We start from the raw sequence: 20,046 nt of genomic DNA on the forward strand, positions 1-20,046 counted from the left end.
TACTAACCTTCCCCTAAATATCTTCAACAATGTATTTAAAAAATACAAGGTTTGGCTGAAGTGACACTTTAGTTGCATGTACCTGTGATTTATGGGAAATGCTATTTTGTAGCTATTAATGAACACAGTGAATGCAGCGCAGGAGAATTGGGCACAGCCAGTGCCACCATAGACCGTAATAGAAATTACGGCTATAGCAGCGCACAGGGAGTAACTTCGGCGCCGTCGGAAGACGGAGCTGAAGTTACATTTAAAAAACAATGATTTGGCTTCCAGCAATTGCTGGAAGCCGAATTATTTCATTCCCACCATCCATGGCGGCCTGGATTGGGAATAGTATTTAACAAGGCCCGGACTTGTGCAACAGCAGGATCAGCCATATACCGGCTGTATCCTGCGATTAAGTCTTCCGTGCTTATTCCTCTCCTACGCGCTATTAATGCTATATTGCCATATACAGAAATACTCTAAAACAAAAATATGTTAGAATGTTCTCACAGAGATATACAGTATATGCTGGGACTGATTCAATTCCTGTTGAATAAAGACTCAACAGTCTCTTATCACTCTGCATCACAGACGTTGCCATCTAAATCAGAGCATGGGCATACTACAACCTGTGGGCCATATCCAGCCCATTTAGTTTTTTTAATCTGGCCTACCATAAGGCAGAGGCTGAGGTGACTCTAGTTTCTGGGCACAGAGCCCTAAGGGCGCACCTGTGCCCCCCCTGCCCCCCTCGCCTAGCCATATGCAGAGTGAGCGCTGTCACTAGAGGGAGTCATAGAGATGAGACGCTGTGACTGAGCTGAAGAGTGATCCCCTTGGCACAGACAGGTGTGTAACAGATGCCAGCATGCTCTGCTCTGCATATGGGGGAAGGGCACCTAATGAGGGAGTACATTTGGCTATCTCTGCTGGGTTGGGGGGTCCTAATACTGGGGACACATGTGGATATTCTGTCTACCTATACTGGGGAGGGGATACATAATACTGCGGGCACTCCACCCATCTGCTCTTTGCTGAACTCCTCTGTCAAATTTAAGAAGCCATTGTGGGCCACGTGTCAATACATTTGCCCAGCAATGCAAATTGGGTGGCTGTCCTACTTATCCTTTGCCTCTAACACTTTTAGCCATAGAGCCCGAACAAGCATGCAGATCAGATTGACTAAAGTTTGACTGGATTTGCCGCATGCTTGTTTCAGGTGTGTGATTCAGAAACTACTGATGCCAGAAAGACCAGCAGGACTGCCAGGCAACTGGTATTGTTTTAAAATAAATAAATAAATATGTCAGTCTACATACCCCTCTTAGTTTATGTGTCGCTTAATTAGTCTGATTCTGTGCTATTAATAATACTACTATTTTGGTTATGAAATGTTAATAACTCTAAAATTAGGAGTGTTTTCATCCCTTTTCTTTAAGATTAAGATAGGTTGTCATTTACTAAATTGTGTATTCAGTTATGTATAATGTGATATTAAGACTCATTGATGTAAATGTTGAATAAGTTGCTGTTAAACTAAACAAAATCCTTCAATAAAAATTATTGAAATAAAAAAAAAAATAATAAAGAGTTAAATGTAAACTTGACTGATAATAAAATCCAATATTCACATTTTTATTAATATAATAACAAAAAAAAAGTTTGTTTTTTCATCTGTAAACGTCCATTGTCCTTTCTACAGCCTTCTTTCTTTTTCTGTACATTTGTACTATGTGTAATCATTGTCTTCAATATACTTTAATATTTTCCAGCATGCTCATCTGTAAATGTCTTCTTTCTCATTTATTCTTCTTTTCTTCTGGACTTCTTTTCTTGGTTCTGTTAGTCTTCAGCCTTCTTTCTTTTAAACTATTGCTTGGAGAGCCACTTGACCCACCACAGCTGCAGCAGCGCCAGAAAACACTGAAATACTGAGAAGAGAGCCCCGGCAAATGCATCTTTAAAGAGAAACTCCGACCAAAAATTGAACTTTATCCCAATCAGTAGCTGATACCCCTTTTTACATGAGAAATCTATTCCCTTTCACAAACAGACCATCAGGGGGCGCTGTATGACTGATATTGTGGTGAAACCCCTCCCACAAGAAACCCCTCCCACAAGAAAAGTACGTACTTTTGGCAGTTTCCTGTCTGTGAACCTTGTTGCATTGTGGAAAATAGCTGTTTACAGCTGTTTCCAACTGCCAAAAACCATGCAGCAGCTACATCACCTGCCAACAGTAAAAATGTTCACTGGAGTTCCTCTTTAAATCTCCAGCCACAGTTCTTGAAGACCCAACACTCTCTTTTTTTCAATTGAATCCAGCACATTTGTTTTTGGATAATTGCCAGTCCAGAATACTGTCATTTTTGTAACTGAATAGTGCCTACTTGTGTCCATAATATCAGCTGTAATGCCTGCTATTGTCCTATGAGATTTCAATTCACACTATGCAGATCGTTTAAACTTCACTGTTTGAAGTTACTGCAATTAACTCTCCCTTTGTTAGATTTACTTGAATAACATGACATACACTCCTCCAGTAGGGTTATGTCAAAGCTGGCTTTATCTCCCCTGTACGTAGATGCCCTAGAAGGCTCAATTAAGCAAAGACTTCCACTGACTTGATCCCTAGGCCTTCTGCAAGCAGGTACAATTACGACTAGACTAGCATTCCAGAGACTGCAAAGAGACACGTAGGCAATAGTTAAAGAGACTCTGTAACTACATTTTCAGCCTTATTTCTTCTATCCTATAAGTTCCTATACCTGTTCTAATATGGTCTAGCTTACTGCAGCCTTTTCTAGTTGCACTGACTCTGTAATATATCTAATCTTCTTTTCTTTGTCAAGCCTTGTCGAGCCAGAGAGGAAGGCACTACCTCTGCTGTGATAGGGAGAAGTTATGCATGCCCCCTCCATGCCCCCTGCAGGCTCTGTGTGTGTGCTTTGTTTATTAGTCACAGACAGCTCTCTGCTCTGAATTTAAAATTTAAAGTTGTCTGAGGGGGAAAGGAGCTTCCCATGCTGAGAAACTGAGAATCCCTGACTGGAGTTCACTATGTAATAAAAACTTGTAGTACACTGTAACATGATATATATATATATATATATATATATATATATATATATATATATATATATATATATATATAATGTTACAGTGTACTATATATGTTTTTATATATATATATATATATATATATATATATATATGCACACAAACCATGTTTTTTGTTTGTAAACACTGCCTAAAACTGGCGATTAAATGCCAGGATCACGACAGGAAGCGGTGGAAATGGCAAAGAAGGATCCATGAGTTCACAGTGACTCGATTGATATGTTTTTTCTTGTACAAATTGGACAGTACAGATTATCTTTAAAGGACTTCCGAGGCCAAATGTAAAAAAAAAGTTAAATACCTGCATCACTTTTGTAGGCACGGAGGACGCCGTCCGCGCCCTCCGTGCCGTTCCATCTGTTGCGTGGATCGGGGGGTTGACCCTAGAGCTGCGCAGCCGCACTCGCGGCTTTGCGGACTGCGCAGCCGCGGCCAGCTCATGCGGCCATGTTAGTGCAGGCAGGAGAGCCCGACCCGGGCCGTGAGGACGGGAGCCGGCCCAGAGGGCTATTGAGCGGCGGGGACCTGGCGGAACGGCACGGAGGGCGTGGACGGCGTCCTCCGTGCCTACAAAAGTGATGCAGGTATTTAACTTTTTTTGACATTTGGCCTCGGAAGTCCTTTAAGTTGTGTAAGTGGTGGAAGATACATAGAACATAGAACCCTAGAAACTGTTCACATTTTAAATTCAACTTGAATTATTTACAGATACAGTGTAGCACAACCATAGTGCATTCTGTGTGCGTGTCCAGTAATGTTCTCTGCTTTGTATATTTGTGTGGGAGTGTGAATTATAATATATATTTATCTGGTATCTGCAGTACCACCAAATATCATGGGTGAAGAACAGAATGTAACAGTTTTGATGAATCAAACCCTTGCACTGAAGTGTGAAAGCAATGCAATTCCGCCACCTGTGCTGACATGGTTCAAAGACTGGAGACCACTGCTAAGCAAACCAGGTCTTTCTATTTCTGAAGATGGGCGCATTTTACAGGTATGTTACTAGACACCTTTATCTAGAAAAGAAAAATATTCAAAGAGGACACTCAAACCTACATTAACATTTCACTGAAAAAGTACATAACTAATAAGATAAAGTAGTTTTCTGCTTTCTACATAGTTTGTGAATGCTGGGCAGAAGAGAGGAGGAATTCCTTATTTGTGATTTAAGACTTACCTAAACTAACATGTGACATAGGCCCATATGCAATTCACTTTTGCTCCTGAGTTTTCTCCTAGGAGATAATTCTTCATCTTCAATTTACATTAACTTGTAAGCACTTTTCAGTAGAAAAAGCGCCAAAACATAGATGAAAAAGTACAGTTAAAATTATTTTGAGTATTTGTTTGCTTATTGGTGGTGTAAAAGGCATTCTATTTACAAGTTGTGAAAATATCACTTAAGAGAAAACTCAGGTGAAAAAGTGAATTGCATATGGGCCATGATGAGATAAACAAGAGTACATACAGCACTAGTCCTACTAAGAAACTGTCTTAGGTGTTTTTTAGTTATTTTTATAAAGTGCCTTTATCTGTACAAATAAGGCAGTTAAACAGCAGTCTAATGCAGCCACAACTTTCTTTAAACATAAATAGAAAAAGATTGTTAATTGTTATTGTGTGGCAGGAGTTTGTTACTATGATTGCATCCTATCAAAATATAGCAAGAGTTGCTGAAAGGTAACGCAGATAGTTTAAAACCGCAGTCCCAAAACCACTAGTTCACTAACCTTTAAACAAGCCCAGATGGGGGCTGCAAAATGTTTCCCTACGTATAGCAGACAATTTTTTATGGATCCAGGGAAGGTCTGTAATCTGTAGAAAATTATTCAGCTACTGAATGGACACTAGAATTGTTCCTGAAGTCGTACAGCCTATATGTACAATATGGTTACAATCTGACTTAACTGTGAACTGAGCCTTGAAGATAAGTTAATTTGCAAATGTAGCTTCTTTTTTTCCTTTAGCTTATCTAAAAAGAACTTCATAACTTGAAAGTGGAAAGGCTATTCTGCAAGAAAGGTGCAACATGCAACTTCTGATGTGTCTGTTTATATCTTTATAATAACTGTTATTGCATTCTCATTAAAAATGCACATTTACACTGCTTATCTTTTAAAGGACACCTGTAGCAAGAGGTAGGTGGAGGCTACCATACTTAATTATTAAAAAAAACACACCAGTTGCCTGGTAGGTAGCCCTGCTGATCTATTCAGCTGCAGTAGTGTCTGAGTAACACCAGAAACAAGCATGCAGCTGTCTTGTCAGATGTGATAATAATGTCATAAACACCTGATATGCTGTATGCTTGTTCAGGGTCTATGGCTAAATGTATTAGAGGCAGAGGATAAGCAGGACAGCCACGCAACTGGTATTGCTTGAAAGGAAATAAATATGGCAGCCTCCACATGCCTCTCGCTACAGATGTCATTTGATTTACAAAGAGGCTCTTAGTGAGTGAGAACTTTTCTATGGTCAGATCCATATAACTGCTGCAGAAATATATTTCAATATATATTTGGTGTACATCATTGTCTGTATTATTATGTAACCCATGTTTGTTTCTTACTTTGTACAGTGGAATGTATTGGTGCAGTATAAATCAAACATAATAATAATGGTCATTATGCCTCCTTTCACAGCCAATCATTCCCTCACCTGCAGTCAACACAGTGGTGTTGGTTTGTGTGTGTCCAATTCAGTTCTGGTACCAGATTTAGAGATTTGTATAATAAAGTGCATCTTTGTTTCTCAACACAGCTGAGTGTTAGCCATATTATTAAAATGAATTAATAGATTAACATTACATTAAGAATGTGCAAACAAACATGGATGAACTTGGGCATTAAAAATGTCTCTTGGTATACCTATCACATAAACACACCACTTTCTTGTTTAACCTATTTTGGTTCCTGGATGTAGGAGCTACGTCCGGGAACCATGCACGCTATCGCGCGCGTGCACGCGCGCTCCCGGCCCGCGGTTCGTTAGCCAGGCAACCAGTGAATCGGGCCATGGTGCCTGATCACTGATTGCTCTCCCCCGCTGAAAAAGCGACAGCTTCTCTTGGAAGCTGTGCTTTTTCTGGCTGTTCCCTCCCCGATGCGTCACTCTAAGCGTGTGTTACGCTTAGAGTGACGTCATGTAAACAAACTCATGGCCGCCATCTTGTGGCCAAAAAGTAATACTACAACTGAAAGTAAAAAAAAAAAAAATTAACACACATTTACATTATAAATCTATTGTTTACCTCCCACCCTCCCAAAACTACCCAAATAAAATGTTTACTATAAAAAAAAAAAAAAAACATTACAATAAAAAAAAAACAACATGTAAATATTCACCTAAGGGTCTAAACTTTTTAAATATCAATGTAAAGATGAAATATTTCTATATTTTTTTATTTTAAACTTGTAAATAGTGATAGATGCAAAATGGAAAAAATGCACCTTTATTTCCAAATAAAATATTGTCGCCATACATTGTGATAGGGACATAATTTTAACGGTGTAATAACTGGGACATATGGGCAAATACAATACGTGAGTTTTAATTATGGAGGCATGTATTATTTTAAAACTATAATGGCTGAAAACTGAGAAATAATGAATTTTTCCATTTTTTTCTTATTCTTCCTGTTAAAATGCATTTACAGTAAAGTGGCTCTTAGCAAAATGTACCCCCCAAAGAAAGCCTAATTGGTGGCGGAAAAAACAAGATATAGATCAGTTCATTGTGATAAGTAGTGATAAAGTTATAGGCTAATGAATGGGAGGTGAACATTTCTCACGTGAAAACGACGGAACGCGAATGGGTTAATGTTAGGCATGAGAAAATGATAATTCATACTTGTTTCTGTGCTAAATAAAGACATTTTATTTTGTTTGCATTTTATTTTACAGATTGAAAGTGCTCAAGTAAAAGACGCTGGACGGTATTCTTGCGAGGCTGTCAATATAGCTGGGAAAACAGAGAAAAACTTTAATGTGAATATATTAGGTGAGGACAACTTGTATCTACTCACAGTACTTTGTGCACTTATGCAGCACGTAGTGATTTGTTATGCTGTACAGGTTATGTGTTTTAGCAATATCCTACTGGATAAAAATAATAAAACAGAAAGAAGCACAGCTGCTGCATTTTGAAGTGTCATATATAATGTATTTATAGCCCATACTAGCTCTCATGTATGAATTACAGTACTAAATCTTACAACTCAAGATTATACTCGAAAGTCTAGTGCAGGCACAAGAATATTAATCAAGTGACTTTACATAATTCTGGCTGCATTTCATACATCCACTATGGTGGTCCCTGTCTAGAACTATTGACAGTATTTGTTTTAGCAATTACCAGGGATGAGCAAAAAGCGAAATTGCCCCAGAGTGTGCAAGGGGTCTGGGCTGCGTAAGCAGTGGTTAACTTGCTTAGGATGCCGCCTTCTTCTGATGTGCTCCATGCCACTCTTCATCTACTGACACATCCACCTTCTAACCAGAACTACTGCTGTGCAGCTGGAAGTGTCAGAAGATGGAGAGCAGAGCAGAGCAAATCGGAAGGTGGTATATCCATTTTTTCAGCATTAATATTTGCATTAGCATGCTTATGGCAAATATCAGATATTATCGTGGTCTATAATCTAATAGTATACTGGTGAAATAAGAATCATGTGCAGTTTTTAAAATGTTTTTAATATGAATTGTTGCTATAATCATGTTATTAAATAAACTAGGCATAAGCTCGCCCATTTAAAACAGGCGCCAGGGCTCTGCCAAAACCCCCCTCACCACCACCTTGCCCATAATGCAAGCCACGTTCCCTGCCTTGAGCACGCACGGCCGTGCTCACCGTCGTGAGTGCACACAGCCGTGCTCCTCCTGCACCCGTCCTCCTGCTCTCCAATGTCCGCCCACGTGCCACACATGTACAGTAGTGCAAACGCATGGACACAGGGACAGGAGAGGACGCAGGGACACAGGGATTTTATTATAGAGGATTGTTATATTTCCACTGATCTTTCTGGGGAAAATATATTTGTATCCTTTAAATAATGTTGACTGTTTTAGCATACTTTTGAACAGTGGTGTTGCAGAATCTCTTTCCCCTTTGTATATTTCCCGGTTTATGCATACTGGAATTGTATTCGCTTCAGCTGCTGCTGCTTGGCACTAATTGTGGTTTCTTAACTTGTTATCAACCAGTATTCCCAAAGCCTTATCCAAATCTTATGTTCCCAGATGTAAGCCATTCAGTTTATATGGTGCTCTACTGTTGGCATGTCCAAGCAGCATAACCCTGCATTTATTAACATTAAATGTTACCTGCCATATGCTGGTCCATAAGGCCATGTTGTCAAGATCCTGATGTGAAATGTCATTAACCTGCTTAACATGGATAATTCTGCATAATTTGATATCATCTGTGAAGATGGACTATTACTCTTTATTCCATTTACTAGATAATTAATATGGAAATATGAAGGGATTAGACCTAGTACTGACCCTTGCGGTACCCCACTGCTAACAGTTTCCCATTTGAATACAATCTGTTTACCACCACTCTTTGTCCTCTGTCTCTAAACCAGTTCTCTATCCAGATACACACATTTTTTCTCCTAGTCCCTGTATCCTAAGCTTCAACACCAGGTTATTATGAGGAACAGTTTAAAGGCCTTTGCAAAGTACAAGTATATAACATGTATTATTTTTCCAAGATCTAAATTTGCATTCACCAATATATGCTGAGCGTGTTAGTAAGGCAGGACCAGTCTTTACTAATCCCATGCTGATGAACTAAAATTAGATTATTTTGTGATATATCATTTTGTATAGCACAGTGGCGTAACCGTAAGTCATGGGGTCCCCCAGCAAAATGTTAATGGGGCCCACAGTGTTCACACCCTTTCCTTTGCCTCCCCTTGATGCCCTTCATGTCCTTGGGGCCCATCTTACAAGGGTCATAAAACAACTGTGGCCTTATCTAAAGTATAGTTTCCTGTATCAGAGAAAGGGAAGGATAGTTGCCCCCCCCCCCCCCCCCCACACACACACACACAGATCAGGGACCCCCTGCTATTGGGGGGCTGCTCCTATCTAGTTACACCCTTGGTATAGCATCCTTTAGGATATCTTCCAACAGTTTACACACAGTTGATGTTAAGCTTACTGGTCTATAGTTTTGTGGATCTGATTATTTTTTTCTTACTTGAACACGAGGAAAACATCAGCTGTATGCCAGTCATAGGAAACTGACCAGCTTGAAAGAGAATCACATAAAACAAGATAAAGGGCATGATTCATCACTCTGCTCTGCTTAGCAGCTTGATGAACAAAAGATTTATTACCCCTCAGACACTATAAAAGATAACGCAATTCATGAAGCACAGTCTGCTTCCTCAGATCAAAAACAGTGTCTTTATAGTGTCAACATTAAAGGATACCCGAAGTGACATGTGACATGATGAGATAGACATGTGTATTTACAGTGCCTAGCACACAAATAACTATGTTGTGCTCCTTTTTTTCTTTCGCTGTCTGAAAGAGTTAAATATCATTTATGTAAGTGGCTGACTCAGTCATGACTCAGACAGGAAGTGACTACAGTGTGGCCCTCACTGATAAGAAATTCCCCTTTTTTATCTCTTTCTTGCTCTCAGAAGCCATTTTCTGCTAGGAAAGTGTTTTTTAGTTGGAATTTCTTATCAGTGATGGTCACACTGTAGTCACTTCCTGTCTAAGTCAGGACTGAGTCAGCCACTCACATAAGTGATATTTAACTATTTCAGACAGAGAAAGAAAAAAGGAACACTGCATTGTTATTTGTGTGCTAGGCACTGTACATACACATGTCTATCTCATCCTGTCACATGTCACTTTGGGTGACCCCCCCCCCCCCGTCGTTACGTCACAGCCCCCCAGCTGCTTTGGTGGGTTAGTCTAATGTTCACTTCTGAACTATTGCTTTTTTCTGGGATTTCCTCACTTACATTCATACTGTGGTTGCTAGTCAAGCAACCCAAACTTGTGAGTATTCTTTTGCTTTTTAAGAATACATGATCAGCACTTGACATACTATACTTTAAGGGGCTCCTGGGGCCATATGCAATTCACTTTTTCACCTGAGTTTTCTCCTAGGTGATATTTTTAAACTTGTCAATAGAATGCATTTTAAGCCTCCAGAAGGCAAGAATATGCTCAAAATAATTTTAATAGTACTTTTTCACCAACTTTTTGGTACTTTTTTAGGTGAAAAGTGCCGCAAAGTTATTTAAAATCAAAGATGAAAAATTATCTCCTGGGAGAAAACTCAGGTGAAAAAGAGAATTGCATATGGCCCCTGGTGTCTCTGGGGTTGAATCTCTTGGGATAACACACACCCTCTTTTGTGCTCCCTGCTGTACCTGTGTCCCTCCCCCTGCAACCAGTTTAGTGTGTTTGTGTGCAGTGATAAATTACCCATGACCCCCGGTGCCCCCCAGGTACAGCAGGGAGCACAGGCACTGGTAGATGCAGGGATCCTGCTGCACATTCTCTCATGCTCCACTGCGGGTACACCTGTGGGGGGAGGCTGCCTACTAGGGCACATTTGGCTATGGAGAGCAGGGCTGCCTACCAGGGGCACATATGCCTATGGGGAGTGGACTACATACTGGGGGTGCATCTGATTATGGCCTGGGGAGGACACAGTCTGCTGGGGACACATTTGGCTATGGCTACCTACTGGGAGCACATCTGGATTTGAAAAGGGGGGCTGCTAACAGCTTGGGGCACATCTACACAGCTTCAGGGGGGGTGGGGCTGTCTCATACTGGGGGAGCAGCTGGCTATATATACTGGGTATGGGTATGCCTCATACTGGCAACACATCTGACTATTTATAATGAGGGGGGGTAAACTGGGGGGGAGCTTATACAATCAATTACTTTTTCCTGGTTTCTGGGTACCTTGGCTTATACGCGAGTATATACAGTAATCAATACAATACCTTTTAAGCCATCAGTGAGCAAGAACATACTTTTGACAATACATTTCCCCCACTTTTTGATATTTCTTCAATTGCAGAGTGCTGAAAATTTATTTTTAACAGAAGATGAAAAGTTAGCTTCTAGGAGAAAACTTAAAGAAGACGTAAACTCTTCCACTGGAGATAAGGAAAACACAGACAAAAACCCACCCTGCCTGTGTTTAGAGAGAAGAGCCTATCTAATTCTCCCTTATCTAGAAGTAATGAGTCAATGTAATTTGATCTGTCAGCACTATCTGATCTGTGCCACAGTACACAGGCTATATGTAAACACAGGAGGTTAACCCTGTATGTGCTTTCATGAAACCAGGAAGTAACCACTCTGCAACATCTCTGAGGAGCTTTGGAAGCAGTAACAACGAAATCTTCTTCTGTAAAGGTTATTATGCTGTTGTTTATCTTTTAGAGCAGGGAGTAAGTCCTGGGTTTAGGTCGGCTTTAAAGAGAAAAAGTGAATTGAATAGGTGCCACTGTCTCTCTGGGGTATTTTTTAAAATTCAATTTATATTAGTGACTTGTTGCCAATGAACCTAATTGGTTGTGAGATTTTCCACCAGGTGTTTTCTTTTTTATAAACATTTCTCCACTTTGTCTTTTGCTTTTTTAAACATCTCTATGGCATTGAATTCAAAATGAGCATTTATGTAATTCTGGGGGGGCATAATGTCTGACCACCCAGCACAATAAAGCTAAGAGCTGGATAATGGAAGAGGCTACACTGGCTGCCCAGAGCGACTGCAGCTCTGGGCTTCCGATAATACGCAATGGCAGCGCAGTGCGATGTTGTGCTGCTCCTGCAATAACAAACATAAAGACAGATACAGGACAGACTGGAATGAGGTAGCCAATAGCACCTGCAGCAATGGCTACCTCGCAAGGACAGGACTAGGCTAGCTAAGCACGGGTGATCACGTTAAGCGCAACCTACCAAATCATGCTAAAAAATGACTAGCTAGACACAGAATATCAACAGTTCGAGTACGTGTATATCAGCGGCACTGATATATCATCGTAGCACGAATGCAAGGAAAATAACAAACGCTGACTAGAATATGTATATATTGGCGATGAACCGATATATAACATAAGCAAGGAACACTGGCTAGAATCAGTAACAATACAGCGAACAAGGCTAGGCAATACATAATCTCTATACTAGAAGGAGTACGTATATATGTCCCTGTGGGAAATATATAACATAGCTCCACAGGATAACTGAACTAGAACGTAACAAGACAAGGACTATATTTCACAGTATCAAAGGACCCAGTAACAGCTTAGACCGAGCTGAAGCTGAAACTATGATGGGCGGAGCACGCTTGCAGGAAGAAAACCTTTATACTGAAGTCATCCAATGAGAGCAGAGATGCAAATCTCCACACAGGTGAATGATAATCAGTCACAAGCTGAGCTGGCTTGACTACCATTCCCTAGCTGACAGACTATCACAAGCAATGCATGCAGAACTATACTAGCAAATGCATGTAAAGGAATCAGAACTGCTTGGCTGCAGTACCTCTGCAGCCAGCAGTACATGCTGCAGAAGCGATCATGACAATTTATTTTTCATAAAACAATATCTCACTTTCAACATTTGTTAGGTTGTCTTTGTAGTATTTCCAATTAGCTATAGAGTTTAAATTATTTTTTAAAATTTGTGCATTCTGTTTTTATCTACATTTTATATTGCACCACAGCTCTTTTGAAAGCAGAGGGTTTTTTTTCTTTGTTTTTTTTTCAGTGTTTGGCATAGAGGTAGCAGGAGCCCTCAAGCTTTATGTCCTACCATATTCGCCAAGTAAATCACAGGATTTAATATAACTTGACCACCAATAATCAACAGGATATCAACAATTCAGAGAGGATTTAACACTGGGTTGATAGCACAATGTACAAGTGTTCAGACATTTAGTCAATTATGGCCCTTGTTTGCAAAGACTGACATACACCAGAGTGAGATGCAAACGTTTGCCAGCTGTAATAAATATTTGTTGGTTGCTATTGGCAACAACACTACACCTTCGTTCGGCGCCATATCACAGGACGTGTAATAACTCGATACTCATCACAGCAAACAGCATAGGAGATAGAACTTCTTAGACGTCATCAAGGTTCAACAGTTTATTTGTAAAACAAATATACAGATGTGTTCAGTAGCAATGTTATATCTTCGTTACCTCGGCAAAGCAAATGGTCTGTAGAATCTTATGCATTCCATGCAGACATGATCTGTCCCTGGTGACTAGATCAGGCGTTCTCTTTTGTTACGTCTATGCTAGTTGCATTTAGGCATATATACAGCATACAGTTACGGAAAGTTACAAGAAGGATGTCAGCAGAAGTAGAGAGCAGTGCCCTCGGGAGCCCATGTTGACTATTTTTATACGAACCTCTAAAGAGGTAAATGTGACATCATCCCGCAGGGATGATCTAGTACCCATCGCATGCAATTGGCTGATAATATCATGTGATGGATGACCCTATCTGCTCCTGCTCCTAGGGGACAAGCTAAATATGGCGTTTCCTCCCTTATTACCCAGAAAGGAGGGAAAATGTTTCCTGGCTATTGTTTACCTTTAGGAAATATGAAAACACTCGATGTTTACAGTAAAGATGCCTGGCAATCTGTACATCGTGGACAGATAAGCACTCTGGCCTTGGGTGAGACACCGGACCCTGTTCCACAGCGCTTCTAGAAATGCTCCTTAAAGGGAGACTCTCTGCAAATCAAGTCTTTAAACTAAACTCAGTTAAAGTAACTGAGGCCTACGAATTCAAGCATATCATACTTAAATTCTAACACCAGCGGTTAGCATTTTTTTAACAGCTGTACATCAAGTTTCCTGACTCATAATTTGGTGTTGTTTTCCTGTGTTCTCTAAGTGAAGAATAAACATAATTCATGCTGTATATTGTATGTCCAAACCTGTTTATTTCAAAATAATGAGTTTTAAACATTGTTACTATTATGAAATTGCTGTATGCTAGGATGTGGCTTTCGTTCTGCTTTCACTGTACGAGTGTTTTTTTTTTTTCTTGTACAATTATGCGCCACTGCCTGCTTTTCCAATCAAAAGTCCTGATTCATCTCTGCGAAATCCTCTATTACATTTCTTTAGACACTTGAACAACATTTTAAGAATGAATTATTGTGGGCAATTAGTCTTTGCTCTAATTTTACTCTTTATATTCCAGTGCCCCCTGTAATAAAAGGTACATCTGAAGAATCAGAAATTACAGTTATTGAAGGAACACCAATAAACTTTGTGTGTGATTCTAGTGGCATTCCAACCCCAGAACTAACTTGGAAAAAGAATGGTATGTTCATTGCTTATATTCATATTAGATCTAAGTGCAGGATATGTTGTTTCAGTTGCATGCATTACAAAACAATAAGAGGCAGTCAAATCAATTTTAATCACAGGAGAAATTTTTGCAGAACAAACTTTGGTGCAGGTTATACTTTAGGGGGTTTAAATGGTTCTTTAACAATACAGGGAATATGTTTTTGTAATGCAAATAATTAAGAAAATAAAAATAAAATGTGCTTTTCATTTAAAACAGAAATATTCATATTTAATATACTGCCTTGATCCTACTATCTACATATAGGAGATTCTAAATATAAAGTTTTATTAAGTGCATGATTTTACCTTAAGAGATAAAACAATTCCAAACTTTCTTAGCATTAGATTCAATGCTGAAATTATTGAAATCTAGAATAGTAGGAATTACAACAATATGTGGAATGAAAGCAGAAGTGTACACAATGACCAAACTAAACATTATCAGTAATAATATTCTTGGTGAACACCCAAATGTACCACTAGATGGCCGACATATAAAGATGACAATCGGGTGATCACTTGAACAGTACATTATTTCTGCAGAAATAACAGAACTTTTTTGATTGGCATGGTGCCCTATTCATAAAAATTGACAACCAGTATCAATGACCATGAGGGTTTGCCTACTTGTAGGATACCCACACTACTTTGCAAACCTAAGATCACCAATTTATGTCCCTCAGTTTAATCCTATCAGTCTCAACTATTGTAATCCTCTGAGGTTTTCATTAAGTCTGACTGAACATCCTGACACCCATCAGCATTGCTACATACTGCCACAGCATATTTATCTCTGAATGAATGGCTCTATCTATGCAACCTACGTAATATATCACCTACACAGCTACATTATATATTGAACAAAAGCAGACACAATACATTAGACTGCTGCACTGCAGAAAAGCCAAAAGAGATATGAGCCCATGACATTGTTTTACAAATACTAGCTTCTGAATGCAGAATGTAGCATTATGTGTTTTTATAGTATCACTATTCATAAAAACTGGAAATTATTTTAATTATATTTGGCTGGATTATACCTGGTTTCAAAAAGTGCAAACTGGTCACATGATGACCGAAAAACTTAATCCAGTGTTTCTCAATCTCAAACCTGTCCTCGTAACTCCCCAGTAGAGCATGTTTTGCAGGCAACTTCACTTATACACAGGTGGATAATTAGTGTCTCAGCTATGTGGATTCCATGTAGCTTTGACACTAATCACCCCACCTGTGCATAGATGAGGTTGCCTGCAAAACATGCACAACTGGGGAGTCACGAGGACGGGTTTGAGAAGCACTTTGCCAGTAAAGAGTGTATTTCATGGCTTTAATTCACAGGTACTGCAGTAAAACCAGACAGCACAGGACGGATTCGTTTTCACTCAGGAGCGAGACACTTCCACATTGTAGCTGCTACAAAATCTGATGCTGCACTGTATGTATGCACTGCTTCCAATGCTGCAGGAGAAGCAACAAAGACATTCAATGTAAAGGTTTATGGTAAGTTGTTTACAATAAAAAAAATGCATTTCATATTGAATGTGTTTTTTTCAGATGAATACATTTAGCACAGGGAAAAGGAGATATGAACTAAGTTTCCCCTTCATAAGGTACACCTTGCTAATACCAGGTTGGCCACCCTTTTGCCATCAATTCACATATTCTTCTACACATATGGTTAATGGTTGACTGCATTTCAGACATTAAGGTCAGATAGTTTAACATGAAGACTCATAAATTGTGAGACCTCCTGATACCCAACATGTTTCAACCTTGAGGCAGGGCATATAGTATATAGCACAGCATGATGTGCTTTGACAGCTTCGTCTTCTAAAACAACTAGGTCTCCTTAATACTATTTGTTAACCAGGGCTGTATTTACTGTAAGGCATTGTAAGCATGTGCCTACAGGCGCCTGATGATGGAAAGGCGGACCACTCCCCTCCCTGAGCGCCTCCCTCCTTCCCTATGCAGCGTTCTGATGAGAGTGTAAATGAGAGGTTACTCACCCAACTCTCGGCATTCCACTGATGAGATCTCCTTTCAGTTGGGGGCACCTCTAGCTACTTAATACAGAGGGCTGTACTAAGAGCCACTTCTGGCTATCTAATACTAAGGGGCATCTGTAGCTACCTATGATGGGCAAGAGAAGTAAGAGAGAAGTGACATGCTGGGACAGTCAGCACACTTGCAGTACGGTTCAGCAGGTGTTTGTAGGTTCATGAAGAGCAAGTTTAAGTTGCCAGGATATCTGTGTCTATAGGCTCCTGTGTGGTAAATTCGGGCCTGTTGTTAACACTGTCTTTTAATGTCTATTCATAACTGTTAACTAAACACTTATACTGACATGATGTATGAAAATGATGACTGAGCACTTTAGTGTGCACTTCACTTTTACTTAAAATTTGTAATAAATAAAGTTTTAATTTGTTAAAATAAACAATAAATAAATTGCCCCTTTTATGGATGTTTGCTAATCCAGCCTGAGCTCGAAACTGACCTGGCCTTCTCTCTCCCCAAATTACTGAATCTTAATTTATTGACAATTTAATTTTAAAGTGCCAATATCATTTTGTTTTTGAAGACCATAGACTTTCAGAATACCTTGCTTCATTTGCCAAAAACGTTAAGAAGCACAGTTTCCCATGCTGAATACTAGTAATAAAATAATTTTCTACTAAGTTAGAGCAACGGCGTCTTATTATAACATGATTTTTTTTTCTAACATAGTTCGCCCTGCTATATCAGGAAGTGGACCTCTCCCCTTGGATGTGGTTGTAATGGAAGGACATAATGTGACTCTGGAATGTGACTCTAGTGGAAACCCACAGCCTATGCTGACATGGCTGAGAGATGGTGTTCCTATAATTAATGGAAATGGATTTAAAATCCTCAGCAGTGGAAGACATTTGCATTTAGAAAAGGCTCATGCTTCAAATTCTGGTCAATATGTGTGTGTAGCAGTGAACGTGGCTGGACAGTCTGATAAAAAACATGATTTAAGGGTTCTAGGTAAGCATTAACGGCCATTTAATTTGTAATTGGAACTGGACCCGGAGTATAAAAAATAATAATAATTAAAAGACAGTTTTTTGATCACTATATAAGTAGATGTGTTTATGTAATCATTTTGTTAAATAAAATAAAAAAAATCAAGTAAAATCAAAATGCCATTATTTTTTGCCAGATATATTTTATAACCCTGTGCATCTATAGTTTATAGGCATCATACACATTCATGTTCATCTGACTGTCTCACTTTGCATTATTTACGCAGTTCAGACCATTCGAAAGATACCTTATACCATATTAAATGAAGTGTATAGTTTTAAGTATTTTCATTTTATTTATTTGTTGAATTTAGTACTAGAAATATCAATGGAAAAATAAAAAAAAAGTATTATTAAAAATAAGTATATCTATTTTGTGGCTCCACCTTTAGCCATATTTGATAACATAAAAAAACAACATCTCCAGACTTGATGGCGGTTAGCTAGGCCCTGTGGCTCACTGTGGAGCTAAATATTCTTTTATACTAGAAAAACAAGATTTTTATTTAACTTACAAAGCTTTGTCACACCAACATTTGGATCTAAGACTAAGTATCACATTTTTATTTGAGATATTTAATAGTTTCAGCTCAAACATAAAGGCTACTGAAGTAGATATTGGCTTTATGTCACTTTTCCCATAGAATTTAAGGGAACAACTCACATGCTGCAAAGTGATTGGCTTGCAAGCAGCAGAAGGACACTCCGAGTTTTTTTCAAATATATAATTGTTTCAGGGTGTCACCACCAACAGTCATTTGCTACACTTCTAATACATTTTCTGTATGTGTATTTTATTTTTACATTTCTTAAGTCCCTCCCAGAATTTTGGGAATGTCTGAGGAGCATGAAAACATAAGTGTAGTGGAGAAAAATCCAGTAACTTTGACATGTGAAGTATCCGGCATCCCAACACCCAGAATAACATGGTATAAAGATGGTCAACCCATTCACCCCAATGATACATTGCAAGTGATATCAGGTAATTTGTTTACTTGTTTACTTCTTGCACTAGTTTATTCAGAAAAGTAGACATTCTGTGCATATTGGAGCTTAGGACTATAAATGCTGTGACTCTTAGAATTCCATAAACTATTTAAAGTAACAATTGAAATGCAGTACTTTACTGTCCCTTAACCATTTCACCTCGAAGGGTTTTTAAAAATAATGAAAATGTATTTCATTTTTCTATGGGAAGGTGTATAATAGGGTATTTGGATGTGGTTTTACTTTTTGGCCACAAGATGGAGATACAGAGTTAGGGTGTTCTAAAAATAGAAACAGAACCAAGTGTTTGTATTTGTTTATATTTGTGTAAATACAGGGACATAGATACTCGTGCTGGGGGAGGTGAATTAATGTATACTGTGTCTTCTCTAACAGGTGGTATGATCTTCCGGTTTATGCATACAGCACTCAGCGATGCTGGAATATACCAATGTGTGGCTTCAAATGCTGCTGGAGTACAAACTAAAAGTTTCCACCTCAATGTATTAGGTACAACATTATTTCTTTTTTATATATAATTTAATTTTATTGGAAGAAAAAGGAATGCATTCACAAAAGAAATACTATAAGATACCATCAACAGCAATCTCCATTTGTTCCCATATTCTTATTAAAAAAAACAAAAAAAAACATATCAAACAAAAAACAACCCCTTCTCTCCTCCCCCTTTAATCATCTATATCAAAAATCTCATATTATAATAGTCAGTAAAACTGAAAAAGTATCCAGCCCTTCAAAAAAATCACAATTCCCCCAAAAGAGGCTCCTCCCTTATATCCCTATCATACATTATTTCTAATAAGAGATATTCTAACTGAATATACCATTTTTTTCAATGAAATTAGCATTTGCTGTCTGCAAAACATGTACTAGTAAAGCACTTTATTTATTTTTTGTAAACAACATACATGAACAGAAAGAGACACAGCAGCCATTCAAGGCCTAAGTACAAGAAGAATTTGCCATATATATACAGACATTCAGCTTATAGGAGTTTAATACTAGTGGTACTACTGCACCTACACAATCAACAGAAATATTTCAACCGTTTATCTGCATTCCTTGTTGATCATACTAACCTAAATAGTTGAGTATATCACTTACAGTATACATCGCACAAACATGATCATTATCATACCAACACAGTCCTCATTGACCAGGCCTGATTTCAGCCACTTGCCAGAGATTCAAAAGCACAAGAAGACAAAGGAAAAGAAAGGGAAAAGAGAAAGAGTAGGACCAAGTCTCTGAGACCAGTTCAGTACTGTATAATTTCACTTGATCTGTCATAATAACATAGGTATTTTACAGATAGTTTTAGAGGTCTTTTAAAATAACTTTTCATGTGTGGGAAGCGTAGCCAAATTCGGATCCAGTGGAAATAGGCCTAACTTAGATGGTATAATGTTGTAACTGCCACCACATCATATACCGTATATACTCGAGAATAAGCCAACCCTAGTATAAGTCAACCCCGCACTTTTACCTAAAAAACTGGGGAAATTGTT

General features: G+C 38.7%; 1 protein-coding gene across 2 annotated transcripts in view; it reads left to right on the plus strand.

The window, feature by feature from the left end:
• HMCN1 (hemicentin 1) overlaps window positions 1-20,046 on the plus strand; it is a 482,637-nt gene that overhangs the window by 228,629 nt on the left and 233,962 nt on the right. For both annotated transcript variants that reach the window (XM_068240141.1, XM_068240142.1), the window contains exons 41-47: window positions 3,930-4,105; window positions 7,014-7,110; window positions 14,329-14,451; window positions 15,819-15,980; window positions 17,211-17,492; window positions 18,345-18,512; window positions 18,914-19,027. In XM_068240141.1, the coding sequence (XP_068096242.1) occupies window positions 3,930-4,105; window positions 7,014-7,110; window positions 14,329-14,451; window positions 15,819-15,980; window positions 17,211-17,492; window positions 18,345-18,512; window positions 18,914-19,027 (1,122 nt within the window). The remainder of the gene's footprint in view (window positions 1-3,929; window positions 4,106-7,013; window positions 7,111-14,328; window positions 14,452-15,818; window positions 15,981-17,210; window positions 17,493-18,344; window positions 18,513-18,913; window positions 19,028-20,046) is intronic.

Source organism: Hyperolius riggenbachi, chromosome 6 (assembly GCF_040937935.1).
Source record: "Hyperolius riggenbachi isolate aHypRig1 chromosome 6, aHypRig1.pri, whole genome shotgun sequence".
Lineage (NCBI taxonomy): Eukaryota > Metazoa > Chordata > Amphibia > Anura > Hyperoliidae > Hyperolius > Hyperolius riggenbachi.